The sequence below is a fragment of the Aquila chrysaetos genome, chromosome 12, assembly GCF_900496995.4.
Source record: "Aquila chrysaetos chrysaetos chromosome 12, bAquChr1.4, whole genome shotgun sequence".
Classification (NCBI taxonomy): domain Eukaryota; kingdom Metazoa; phylum Chordata; class Aves; order Accipitriformes; family Accipitridae; genus Aquila; species Aquila chrysaetos.
This window is the reverse complement of record NC_044015.1, coordinates 16,812,814-16,827,170: the sequence shown is the minus strand read 5'-3', so window position 1 is coordinate 16,827,170 and position 14,357 is coordinate 16,812,814. Positions and strand designations below refer to the sequence as shown.

At 37.1% G+C, this 14,357-nt stretch overlaps 1 protein-coding gene across 1 annotated transcript in view; it reads left to right on the top strand.

The window, feature by feature from the left end:
• The window catches only part of KCNT2 (potassium sodium-activated channel subfamily T member 2), a 160,469-nt gene that overhangs the window by 124,172 nt on the left and 21,940 nt on the right, over positions 1–14,357 (top strand). The window contains 3 exon segments of the mRNA XM_030033481.2: positions 1,334–1,468; positions 5,787–5,898; positions 13,156–13,257. Coding sequence (XP_029889341.1) covers positions 1,334–1,468; positions 5,787–5,898; positions 13,156–13,257 — 349 coding nt within the window.

Sequence of the window (14,357 nt, the reverse complement as noted above, 5' to 3'; positions counted from 1 at the left end):
TATTTTTTTAATTTCTCCACAAATTAGTTGAATGTAACTACTAAAATAAGAATAGCTGTTGAGCTGATGAAACGTTGAAATGCAGAAAATCTGGATATTTCAGAATATGCTGCTATTTTCAGGGTTAAAACGAAAGACTGAAAAAGCAGAAATACAAATTACTCAGAGAAAGGTCAGAGTTCTACTTGTGCACTGAAGTTGTTAATATAGATCATATAAAATACAGCCTTTTTTTTTGTAGTCTACCACCAGTGATACTGCACAGTTTCAAAAATAATTATATTATGTATTTGTTTTCGAAGAATGCATATAAGATGTAAAACAAATAGCACAAATTTATAGAGTTTTCCTTATCCAAAATTTCAAAAAGAATTTATAGTAGGTTATGTAAACTTAGGAACCTAAGATCATTGCTGAAAAGAAAAACTGTTTCAGGACAATTAAGACTTAATTAATATTATAGATTGCCAAATAAGAAGCAATTATAATGCCAAAACAGCTTTTCACCTTAGAAATAATCAGAATTATGCAAAAATTTAGTTTTCCAATTTCCCTTGGAAACCCTGAAATTCACCCTTTCTTCTTATTTTTACTTAGTTAAAAATTGCTGGGTTCCTAGTAGTTGAAAAGTCCTTTCTAATCTTTTGAAGAAGTGCTTAGTTTCTGTGGAAAATATTATTGTTAAAACAACAAACATGCTTCATTTTGGAAACAAATATAAGGCATGATGGGAACTGTAACTCAGTTGTCTGTGAGTGTTTTCTATGGTCAGGCTTCACAGGAAACATTGTCCAGCAGAGTGCAAATTTTCACTGATGTACAGCTGCTCCTAAAAGCATCATGAGAACACTCCAACTCATAGATTAACCTGAAAGAGGAACCTATTAGATGTCCTGGCAGAACCTTTATTAGCATTTTGAAACAAATAGAATTGTGGGAAAGAGCAACCCAAAGCATTTTATTTCAGTCCGTTTATTGCCAAAAGTAACTGCAATGAAGCAAGTTGTTGCAGCATGTAAGGACGTACTGTCTTCCCAAGTAACCGTTAAAGGCTTATTCTAAAATGTTGAAATAAATTTATCAGTTTAGCAAAAGGAGAGGGACTGTAACAACCTACTGAAGTACATTCTGTATGACTTCAAGGAAAATAATTATTCTATTCTATCAATTGAGATGATGTACTTGATACAGATTATGTTGGAAGTTATGATATGTACACATGAAGGGAACCAGCAACTCAGCCTGTGATCTGCAAGTTCCAACCATCCCTAATCTTTTAAGTGTTCCCTATTTAAGTTGCTTGTGTCTTTCTCCCTCTTTCTCTTCACAAAAGCCTAGATGACTTATTAAGATGTGGGATCACCTTTGCAGCTAATATGGTGGTGGTGGACAAAGAAAGTACAATGAGTGCTGAGGAAGACTACATGGCAGATGCCAAGACCATTGTAAATGTTCAAACACTCTTTAGGTAAGACATTTTTGCAATCTGTCTATACATCTTCATTAATCGTGAAATACTTAATGCCTTCTGTACTCAGATAAGAAATGATTTTTTTGTTTCTTTCTTCTACTTACTTAAGTTTTCCCTTATATGAATTTGTGTCTTACGTGGGCAAACCTTTTCCCACCCTGCTTAGCAATACACTCGGAGTACTGAAGTATTCTCCTGAAATCTCAGTTGAAATGCTATGCATCCCAAAACTGGTTGATCATTTTAAAAGTCAACTGTCAGGTTTGCAGGAAGGAAAAGCAAGCTACTCTTGAAGACTTAGGACCAAAGATAGTTGAGAAAAGAAATTTTTCCTCAGTGCAGCAGCCTTTCACAGTAATGCTAAAGCCAGTATGAAAATCAGATCCTTCTAAAAGGTAAGCAATGCATCACTATGAAGTTAGTAATAAGTGTTCAGATTTTGAATATTTAGTTTTGAACAAAAATTGGGTTTTTAGGCACACGTATGCAACATTACACATGACAACAACAAACTAAGAGTCATGAAGGAGTAACTGAATACAGAGTGAAAAAATGATCAGTCTAGTAAAGAGGCTGAGAAGGCAGTGCTGTGATGGAGAGCTAAACAAACTGAGAGTTCCTATTCTTTTGAGAACCTCTCCTGATTAAAGCCTCACTTTGTGTTAAATATCTTGTTTCAACAAGTACCAAAAGATACGTATCCCTTTAAACTTAAAAAAGTTCTTATTTGCTTAAAAAAACAAACCAAAACAAACACCCCCCAAAACGCCCACATGAAACAAAGCACACTATACAGTCAAGTATGAAATGCCTCCCTGATTTGGGGCTTAAACCTAGCACTTCCTGTTGTTCATTCTAATAAGACCTGGACAAAATGAAGTCCTTCCTTAGAGGATTCAGTATCATTCAATATTGCTGTGCTTTTCTGGGTCAAGCCTTCCACATAAGACCACAGAGAGGTGCATAGTAAAAGTCTTTTGAATCTAAGTGTTTTAGAAAACTGAGCTCATTAAAACGCAAGTATTTCAATGGAGATTTTTTTTTTTAATGCAACCACATGTGAGAATACAGTTAAATGCTGTTAGCATTTCTGCATATGCTCAAAAGAAGCAAAATCTATGTTGCACGAGAAATATTAGTCTGTCTGTTTCTAACTTGGAGTTTTTGAATTTGTACATGATAACTAGCACAGGTGTGTGTTTCATAATCACACCTAAATTTAATTTAGAAACTATAATTGAACTTAATCTGTGCATCATTCAAGTCTACTCTTAACTATATTGTGCTAGGGTATCTCACTGAGGTTTTGACATACATCACCTAAGTTCTTCAGAAAGATATTTTACCCCCAAATATAAAACAGAAAAATGAGTTGAATAAAAAATAAAACTTACAAAGTACATGTTGATTTTTCCCATACTTGTGTTCTACCTTGTAAAAAATGCTAAGAAAAAACCACAACCAAACCCACCATACTACTACACTACATACCATAGGTATCCAGCTAGAGCTTACTACATAATCATTCAGTTGTCTTGCACAACGCTTACAGCTAGATGGCAGTTTAGCACCTTTAAGGCTAGAAACTGTTCCATACCAATTAAAACTGTGACACAACACTAGCTTATCTGAATTATAGTTAAAAGGAGTAAAGAAGTGTGACTCAAATGGTCACACTGACTAAGAAAGGAAATCTTTAATCCTTTGGATGGGAAAGAACAAGATAGCATATTTTAAAAGTACAAGGAGAAATTACTCGTTTGGACTGTGCCCTAGAGGTGCTTTTCACTTTTTAGTATGAAATATGAAGCCAACCATTGAGTCCCTATTGACAGTTATGAGTCCATTTCAGAAAAGTAGTGGGTTTCCTCAGGCAGTAGGTCTGTACTAGAAGGAGTGTTTATATTTACTCTTGCTTTCTATTAATTAATGGGTTTAAATGTTTGTGTCTGGGAGGCCCTGTTTTTAAGTTATTATTAGCTAACATCTTGAAGACTATGCTTCAAATACTGCAAGAAGCCTATTGACAGCAGTACAACTAACAATTCAGTAGTTTAGCTGGTATCTAGCAGTCAGCACCAATTTATAGATAAACTAAATGAGGTGTTATGATGGCATTACATTGTTTTACCTTTTTGGTTCAGGAAAGAACTAACTGTATCTCTTGCTTGTCTAATTCCCAAATACCAGTTCAACAGCAACCCATGTCTTCCATCAGGCTGATGAGGGCTTTCTCCACCCTGTCCAATCCTTTTATACCAGAATGGGATAGAAAAGAGGGATCTTCACATAGAAGTATCCTGCTCTGCTGCTGAAAGCTTGCGGGCAGTGTGTCTTACACCCAGGGCAAGAAGCAATCTGGCCCTGACTACCTAGAAAGTAATTTCCCCTAATTCCGCTAAAAGGCACTCATAAATGAAAAATTAATTTTACCAATACCAGGTTTGAAACTGATTTCCTAATACAAATCAGTTTTCATATCTTGGTGATAAACTAAACCCATCTTTAACAGAAACCTAGTAACCTGTATTTTTTCCTGTAAGTTGTGTATATTTTATCATTAGATGAGCTTTTAATTTCCTGTTACTCTTAGTTCTGAATGTTATATTGTTAGTTTTCCAATATGAATGCCTGTCCTTTAATACAACAATACAGGAAAATTTCCAGCCAGCAGAAGCTTAAGTAATTCTATGCTACAGAATTAATGCAGAGGACATTTATTCTCCTTCCTCAAAACTTTAACACATTTGTTAAGCTACTTAAGTACAAGTTCATACTTACCAGTGTGATATTATCAGGATTTTTTTGAATTTTCATGAGCACTTTGCAGGGTTTTATAACACAGCATACAAGTAAAGACATACCACAATTGCATCTCAAGAGCGTGGTTATCATGTATTAATAACGATACTGCATCACTCAGAGTTTGTATCAAAGTCTGACTGTAAGAGCTAAAAAGTTACAGAAATTCCTGAGCATGCACAATGCCTTTCAAACTAGTGCACACAAATGGTCGTTGTTAAATGATTCACATTTTCACCCAGTTTGCCAAGTCAATTTTTCCTTATATGATCACATTTAATATTTGGTTATTCACAGGGACGTGACAACTGCTAACATAAGAATGGCTAGCATTTCTACCATCATATCATCAGGACATGTTTGGGATCATGTGATCTTTACCAGTCTATGTTTTGACATCAGTAGACCTAGGAAACTGTATTGCAATAAGATGGCATTAACACGTACTGACAGATAGTTTTGACATACGTTTCCCCACATTTAGGGTCTGCTTGAATTGCCATCCCAGTGAAGTTCCTTCGTACAAAAATGAGGGAAAAAGAGTAAAGACTTGCAAAAAAGTACATTGGATTCCATTTGACACTAACTTACTAAATTCACCTTTCAAGAAAGCCACTTTGATTACTTTCTGAATAAAACAGATGTCACATTAATGATGTCCAGTTATCTATTGTCACATGTAGATAAGTACTTTCAGAATCATCAGAACAGATAACAAATGCACACCTCATTTTCTGACACTAATCTGTAGAGGAAATACTCAAATAATAATCTGAGTTCTATTCCAAGTTGTTTAGTATTTGCATAGCATAAACTACATATTTCTTGCTAGTTCTTAGAGCCCTGAGGGCTGGGGAGGGGCTCTTTAGTCTGCTTCATGAAAATCTGTGTTACTCAGCCAGATCAGAGTTAAACTTTCTTCACTGTTTTTTGTTATTTGAAGCCTGAATTAGTGTTAACTTATAAATATTTTGTGTATGTAAATATTTCAGAGGGAGAACATAAGTATACATAAGCATACATTTTCTCAGCAACTCCCAAGAAGTGTCAGTTTTTATCTATGTTGCTCAGTCTGTGGACACAGAGCATAGAAACAGAACTCAAAACCGGAAAGAGTACATAAGCCAGTTGTAATAAAATGGTAGTTTACATGCAACCAGGTACTAAGTGCAGGCTGTATAGTTTTGCATTTTTTGTTGTTTCCTACAGATTTGTGTCATTTTAGATATTATTAAATAAAATCTCTGGTAATGAAATTGTTTCCTTTCTAGCATTAAAATACTTTATAAGCTCAACCTTTGAAGGCATGTTTGCTTCTCTGTGAATTCTATAGAGAATGTTTTGTAGTTTCTTCTGCTATTATACCAGCATTTCATTGTGCCAAAACCACCACAGGTTTCAGGGACTTCATTAAAAACGTGGACATGAGCACAAGCTACAGCATTATGTAGAGACTTACATTTGTGAATTGTTATAATTAGAGGTGTAACTGTTACATTCTTTTAAAATACAGGTTGTTCTCAAGCCTAAGCATTATCACAGAACTAACTCACCCAGCCAATATGAGATTCATGCAGTTCAGAGCCAAAGACTGCTATTCTCTTGCTCTATCCAAATTAGAAAAGGTAAGGAGATTTGCCTCCCCCCACCCCCAATTTAAATGTTATAATTTTAACAGCTTTTCTGATTTTGTAACAATGTTTTCAAACAAGTGGAAGCAGTGAAATGATTTTATGGTTGCAGAGCTAATGTAAAAGATGATTTTTTCCAAATTCTACTCTCATTTAAGAATGAAGTTTGATTTGAGTTCCATCACTTTACAATATAATATTAATCCACCAATGCTCTGGTGCAATTTGCTCAAGGAAAATTGAATATTTTTGGATAACTGAATATTTAGAGGTAATATGGTTTTCCAAGAGGCTGCCACAGGCAATTAATGTGGAAAATATTTTAATTGACTAAACACTTAAAACATATACAGCTTTTGTTATAATGCATTTTTTATTCCAATTCACTTTAAAGGCAGTATAATTACATATTCTGTATACGTTTCCATGTACCTGTGTGGGGTATTTGCATTACTGTGACAATCTGAGAGCAGCAATTGTTCTCTGTCAAAGGGCAGTCCTAGTGACGATAAGGAGAGTAACACTACTTAAATGCTAGATAAAACCTTCATATTTTATACATTCCAGTGCACATGTTGGCATTTTCAAGCTGTGGAACAGGGAGGCTGTATGGAGATATGTTTAATTTAATTTGCTTGTCCAAAATAATACTGCTGAAACATTAGATGGAGCATACAAAGTAACACTGTGCATCTGTTTAACTTGGTAAATTCAAGGATGATCCTCTTTTTCACAGATCTTTGTTGGTGATCTGACGTACCTAGCTCTGCAGTCCACAAAACTTACAGTATCGCCTTCATGATCTTTCAGGCCATTTTCTAAGAGTAAGATAAATAATATCACTGTGCCAGTCTTCATGGACAAAGATCTTCCACTCCAGTCATCTCTCTTTCCCCTTGCTATCAATCTAGATATTACTGCTAGATTCTCTTGTGTAGCTTCCCAATCTCTTCACCTCAGATATCTTACATATCTTCGCAAATTTTAATTCATGCTAAAATCATTATACAGAATTAGCATATAATTTCCATTTCCTAGCTGTACAGTAGATTTCCTAGATTTTGGGGATTTCAGATATTTACTGGAATTCAGATATTTCACTACTTACTGTATAATGTTCACATAGTTAATTTTAGTATATATTTAATGGGAAACAGTCTTTTCATACAAACTTATCCTCACAGGCCAGCTCCCAGTTTCTTACAAAGTAATCAAATTTGCAAAAATTCAACCTGTCTAGATGAGATAGGATAAGTATTAGAAGTCAATCTTTTACTCAGTTGACTATCATGCTTACATTTCGACCACAAGATGTAAATATCTGGGTAATCTTTTGTGATTTGTTGACCTTTGGTGAAATAGAATGAAAGCTTAATCTTATTTAGGTGGTATTCTGATAAACACAGAAAACAGAACTGTGAGGAAGCTAGACAGAAGTTGTTACACAAAGAGAGGAGCCATTTGCAGCAGGAGGCACGTCTTCATTTGGATTATGCCACTCCCACTATCCATTAAGGTTTCCACCTGTGATTCCTCCATTTTAGATCTCCTTCCGTCAATGGTAAATTCAGGAAGAATAAGCTGGAACTGGCTGGAGTCATGCATTGCTATTTTATTCAGGGCAACAAGTCCCAACAGCTGGATGGTACCTTCAAGACTGTGTTCCAACCTAACTTAGTTCCTTGGTGTACTATAACCAACAGCATTTTTTTAAACATATTCCCTTAATCCATACAGTTTAGTGATAAGGGGAGGTAAAAATAGTAACAGCTTTCCCAGTATGTGGTGTCTACAGTTACTTCTGGAATACTCTGTGGGCATAGCCTGTCTACTTCAATGCAGTGAAACCAGGATTTTTATCTCGGTTCTCTTTCTTGCTTTACACAGGCTCCTTCATTTTTCCAGCAAACGTTCTGGAAATCATTAGAAATATTATAATTTCTTCCTTATCTTTATTAATTCATTGTGCAAATGTAAATTTGTGAATACAGGTTGGATGCTGAACAGTTAATTAACTTCCTATCCAAACTATGCTATGCTGAAATAGAGGTAGATAAATTATCTTAAAGAACATTTTCTTCATTGCTGTTGAAGTTGCCTGCTGTTGATATTTCCCACTCATTTCATCTTAACATTTGCAGGGAGCCCTTCACAGGTGGTGCTGTAGTCCATTTGATGTTTCAGAACTCCCTCATACAAAATGAAAGGCAATTAAAAACTCATGTAAAAATTATCTAATGAAGTCAAATGTACAGTTGATTGTTATTTCTGCATTAAGCACCTCATTTTCAGAAAGACTAAAAGTCAGGCAAGTTGCCTTCATGTAGCACTGAAACACACATGCAAAGTTGACTTTTCAACCTAATGGTCTGCAGAAGAAAGATACACAAATCAGAAGTACATCTGCTGTTGCAGCTGCAACTTTCCTCATTTTAGTGATAAATAAATCCAAACAACAAACAGAACTGATGTAGGAGAAAGCACTGGCCCTTATATAACAGAGAAGAGGAGAAACAAAACACCCATGGTCTAAACTTATGTTCTCCATTTGTCTTAGATAAGAAAAAAATGAGGTAACCGCTCCCTCTTTCTTGAAAGAAAGGGTTTAGAATGTCTTGGATAAGATTCACACTTTAGTTTTCTATGGGGTTTTTTGGCATTGGTTTTTTGTTTGTTTGTTTGTTTTCAGATTTTCCAAGTAAATATTGCAGGTGTTAACTGAAGGATAACAATTCTAAACCCTTAAGTGATAATTTTAAAATATGTGCAAACTCCTATATCTTTTAACCAAATCAATGCTGTGATTTTGTATCTTCCACAGGGATAAGCACATACATTTTAGGTGAGCGAAAGTCTCTCTGGGATAGCCCAGTACATTTGCAGTGATACACAGAAAGCCAAGGCTGCTTTTTTCACCTTCAATTAAGGATAGGGCATGCTGTCTCTGTTTGTTTTTAATATTGTTCAGGTCTTAAGCAGATTTGAAGTAACATTAAGTAATAGCAAGCAGTAATGATATATGGGTTATAAAAAATAGATTGGTACCTCTTAGTTGGTGTATTTTAGATGGATCTCTAATGATTTAGATCACCTACAATTCGAAAACTGTATAAATAATTAGCATACACATTTGGCTGTTGAACTGGCAGGTTTTTAGAAAGTTGTTCCAGATCAAAACCAGAAAAATGAATCCGTTCTTGCCAAAAAGACAGAACAGAAACAATTAAAAACACATAGTCCAAAATATCATAAACTGTTCTAGAGGTGTGTCGTGGTTTCAGCCCAGCTGGTAACAAAGGACCACGCAGCCGCTCGCTCACTCCTCCCGCCTCCGTCCGGTGGGATGGGGAGGAGAATCAGAAAGGAGAAAAGAAAAAAAAAAAACAAAACACGGAACCTCGAGGGTTGAGATAAGGACAATTTACTGGGACAACACAAGAAGAGAAGTTACAACAACAGCAACGGTAGTAATAAAAGAATATACAAAACGAATGATGCACAGTGCAACTGCTCACCACCCAGAACCCAACGCTCCACCACTTCCCCCAGCGAAAGCCCTGAGGGCCCCCCCCAGCCCGCTCCCCATTTATATACTGAGCATGATGTCACATGGTATGGAATAGCTCCTTGGCTAGTTCAGGTCAGCTGTCCCAGCTGTGCCCCCTCCCAGGTTCCTGTGAAAATTAACTCTATCCCAGCTGAACCCAGGACAAGGTGGTGTTACTGACCCAAAATCCCTTATATCAACAAAGGTACTGTAAAGATGTTGCCATGCCCAGATTTCTGATCAGTATTACATCTGACATTGGCAACAACCGACATTCACCAAAACTAACAGTGCACTGACTGTTCCCTGTAATAAGCCACTACCTCTGTCACCTTTATATGTTCTTGCATGACCCCCAGCTCCCCTGCCCCCACATCCTTGTATGTTCATTAAAGCGACTTTGCATTGTTTGTGCACAACAGTTACAGCCTATCATGGCAGTTCCCATATTACTGTCTATATCAGAGGAGAATATATTAAATCAAGATGGGCCCTAGATCTCTTTCAACCACTGACAGCGTAGCCAAAAGAGGGCTTCAGGTTGGTTTGGGTTTTGTACTTTGTTACTGGTATCATAAAATTAACTGTTATGAAGGAATAGGTATTTGCTTAGAAATCGAAAAAAGATAAAACCATGGTAAAGAACCCTAAAAAGGGTTTGATGGAAATATAAGTGGAGGTTGAAAAGAAGGAAATAAATTGAAAAGCTTATGAACTTGACCTTCTGGGCAGATATTTTCTGTTATTCTGACAATATGCAAACCCAAAAGGAAATAATTAACTTCAAATTAAATGGCCTATATGGAGGAAGCACATGCTAAGAACTTCTCAAAACCACAAGTGTACGCCTGTTATTACTTAGAAAGCAGTAAAAATTCTGAACTTCGTGACTCGAGCAAAGCCACAAACATAGGAAGACAGAGGATGAAGATCTCCATCTATTAATAGCTGTGTCTTAAAATGTCATCTATACGAGTGAAGTTCTACAGCACGCCCTCATGCTATAATCTTTTATTTATGTTCCTAGAAATGATGTATGATTTTCTTTAAGTAGTTATATCCCTTTCCTCATTAATTCCAAAAAGTGTCAGGGAAGGAGCTGCTGGGCATCACACTTATGAAATAAAACTGTTGGGACATTCTGGCACATTTCTGGCTTCTGCATCCACCGTATTCTCTGGGAAGCAAGTGAGTCTGCAAAGTAATAAAGCAAAACTCAATGCAAAGTGCCCGAGTAAAAGCTGTATTTCTCACAAACCTCTTTTAAGCAAGAATAAAGAAAAAGCAAGCCTGTAAGAAGAGATGGAAGGAAACAATACAAGAAAATTAAAATTAAGGGGGAGAATAAATTTCTAAGCTTCCATTTTAAAATAAAGCAAATAGGAACATCCTTATGTTTATCATCAGGATTTTGGATAAGAATCAAATTATTCCCCAAATATCTCTTGCTTTATCCCCCCTTTCTTGGCAGAAAACCAGAATCTGCTGCAAATTTCTCTAAACAGATGGAAAGATAAATGTAATACCTGAGTCACATAATAGGAGGATAGTCACTTCACGGACAGTTCCCTATGAAATATTTTATGGCATGAACCTAAAAGGAGTTAATGCAACATATGTTATAATATGCATGTAGTTTTAATTTTGAAGTATTTGTACAACAAATCTTAGCATTTTTTTCCATAATTCACGCACAAGTTTTTATTCTCAATAGCAGTTGAAGAAAAATATCTTCTACTTTGACTGCACTAACAGAAAAGCACTTGAATATAAGAGATCGAACTACAAAAGTAATACAAAAGTTCTTGTTTCTGTGGCTTACACTAGTAAGCACAATGGTATGCTTATCTAGGTGAAAGTGGTTTTTGTACAGTTAGACTGCTTTCTTCTTCAACTGTCAGAAGTACACAACTTGTTAGAAACACCGCTTTGCCACTCAGCCATTCAAAGCACACATATGTGTGAGAGCATGAGTGTATATGTATGCATTTCTCATGGAGAAGAAACTAATACAAGCCAGTAGTATTTGTTCAGAACATAGAGAATGTTTGGAATAGAAAAACCAGAAATAATTATATTTTATTTCCTTAAAAAATTTGAAACACCTTTAATCTGAAGAGATTGACAGAGGTGACATTTTATAAAGGACAGGATAATATCATATTTTAAAGAGTTATTTGCTGTGTATTTTTATTGGAAGAGGAAATTCTTTTTGTGTGACATCTTTTTCAGCTCCACTCATATGAAACCACAGAAATCAACAGGTACAATCTGGAGGTCATCTTGCCTAAGGCCCCTGCTCAAGCAGGGCCACCTAGAACCAGTTGTCCAGGATGATGGCCAGAGGGCTTTTAATTATCTCCAAAAAGGGAGAGTCCACAACCTCCCTGGGCAACCTGTGCCAGTGCTTAGTCACTCTCACAGTAAAAATGTGTTTCCTGACCTTCAGAAGGAACCGACTGTGTTTCAGCTGGTTCCCATAGCCTCTTGTCCTGGCACTGGGCACCACTGAAGAGAGCCTGGTGGCACTGTCTTCTCTGCACTCTTCCTTCAGGTATTTATACACATTGATGAGATCCTCCCTGAGCCTACTGTTCTCTGGGTTAAACAGTCCCAGCTCTCTCTCAGCCTTTCCTTATAAGAGAGATGCTCTGGTCCCTTGATCATCTTAGTGGTGCTTTTCTGGACTACCTCCAGTAGCTCCATCTCTCCTTGTACTGGGAAGCCCAGAACTGGACACAGCACTCCAGATATGGCCTTACTAGTGCTGAGTAGTGGGGAAGGATCACCTTCCGCGACCTGCTGGCAGCATCCCTCCTAATGCATCCCAGGACACCATTAGCCTTCTTCACCACAAAGGCACATTGCTGGCTTACGTTCAACTTGGTGTCCACTAGGATCCTCAGGGCCTTTTCTGCCAAGCTGCTTGCCAGCCAGGCAGTCCCCAGCATGTACTGCTGTGTATATGCGGTGGATGTGTCTCAATTCAAAGACGTGTAACATTTCTGTACTTTGAGAACACATCCTATTCCTCATGACATCTCTGAACTGAAAGCTTGATATTTCCTCTCTTAAAATAAGAAAATCACTTCCAACCTGTAGTTTTGCTCTCTGATAACTGAAGGAATAGGAGGCACGTTGTAGTACGATTCCTCTGCAAGCGAGATGTGATAAGAAAAAGGCAAAACTATAGTTGTTTTTCTGCATCCCTTCCCCAGAAGCATCAGAGCAAGAAGTTTATACCCCAGTCCATGTCTGATCTTGTCTCACATCCTCACAGTCACTGAAATACCATTTCTTCCCTTTGCATCAGATTCTGTTCATGTTTCACATTCCTGTTCCTGGTAGACTTTCTGGACCTGAATGAGAGTCCACTGTCAACACCAAGGAATTGGAGCAGGAATAACAAGAGCTTTGCTCTAAGTACAAATACCTCAATCATTTTTAAAATGATCTCGTAGAATGTGCCCATGCAATTTGAGATGCGATGATTGAAACAACGTATGCATTAAACAAAAAGTTTCAACCTGAAAAACTGTAAGTACTGAACAAAGAGGCTATGTATTTGCAGAAAGAAACTATGTTCAGAGTAAAAGAATTTTACACTTTTGAGCTTTTTCAAGGTAACGTCAACTTGGTGTTTTTATTATAGTCCTTCCAAAACCAGCACTAAAAGTATTTTCTATTTTTTAATTCCTTAACAGAAAGAGCGGGAGAAGGGATCTAATCTGGCATTTATGTTTCGACTGCCCTTCGCTGCTGGCAGGGTTTTCAGCATCAGTATGTTGGATACACTGCTTTATCAGGTACAATGAACAATAATGTGACTTATCTTAACACAGAGATGCATTGTTACCACCTATTTTATTGTACTTAATTGTTAGATGACCCTGTTTTCCTATATGTAAGCCATTAAAGTGCGTGTCTGTACCAGGAACAAAGGCAAAAGATAATGGAGCATGCTCCACATGACAGTACTAGCTCAGTTATCCACCCCCAAATCGTCCTGTCCTTGCACGAATTCTGTCGTTTAACAGTGTAATGCTGTTTGTGAACCTCTCTACAGTCAAATAAGTGGGATAGTTTTGATAAGGTCTACATAAAATACTGATCATATAGACTAATAATGCTTGTACTCTGCAACAAAAAGGCAGTGCCCATTCCCACAAAGTAGTGTCTCTAACCATGAAAATCAACAGAATTACCTCTATGAGTAATTTGTCAGTCATCTGCATTTGCTGATAGAAGCCTCAATTACTTCATTGTGTCCTGTCCTCTTACTCATGTCGACTAGACCTCCAGGTGACCAGTCATCGTATCTTAAAGTAACCCATTCTGGCCCTAACAAGAAATATACACAGTGGTAACAAAGAGACAGTGGGGGAAGAAAAGGCAGTGGGGATAAGGGAAGGGCAATAGCCTTAGACAGCTGAAGAAATAATATATCAGAAAATACAGGGTCAGGACAAACAAAGGTGATAGTTCCTGGTTTCAGGGTGGAAAAAGAGAATACTGCCCTTGCTCTTTGGCAATGACCACCTTTCTGCACACCCTGATACATCGGGATGCCCAAACAGCAGCCCCCAGCACTAGCCTTCAAGGATCAAGTTACGCAGAATAAGCAGCAACACCACCATGGCCCGTGCAGTCTGCTTACCTAAACAGCTACCTACTTTGCCTATACCTGGAAGTAGCCTGTGGATGCTTTTGTATTCAGACACTAAACGTTCTTTCAGGGAAATTAGTTTATTTGGTAATTTGGTGCATGAAAGATGTTCTTTCACCTCAATTCTACTTCCAAATAAATTCCCTGAAGGCAAGTTCAATGTAATAGAAAAATTCCTGGAGCTAAGCTTTTCTCAAAAAGTCATTAATATAGAAAACTGTCATGTATATGGACAGGTAC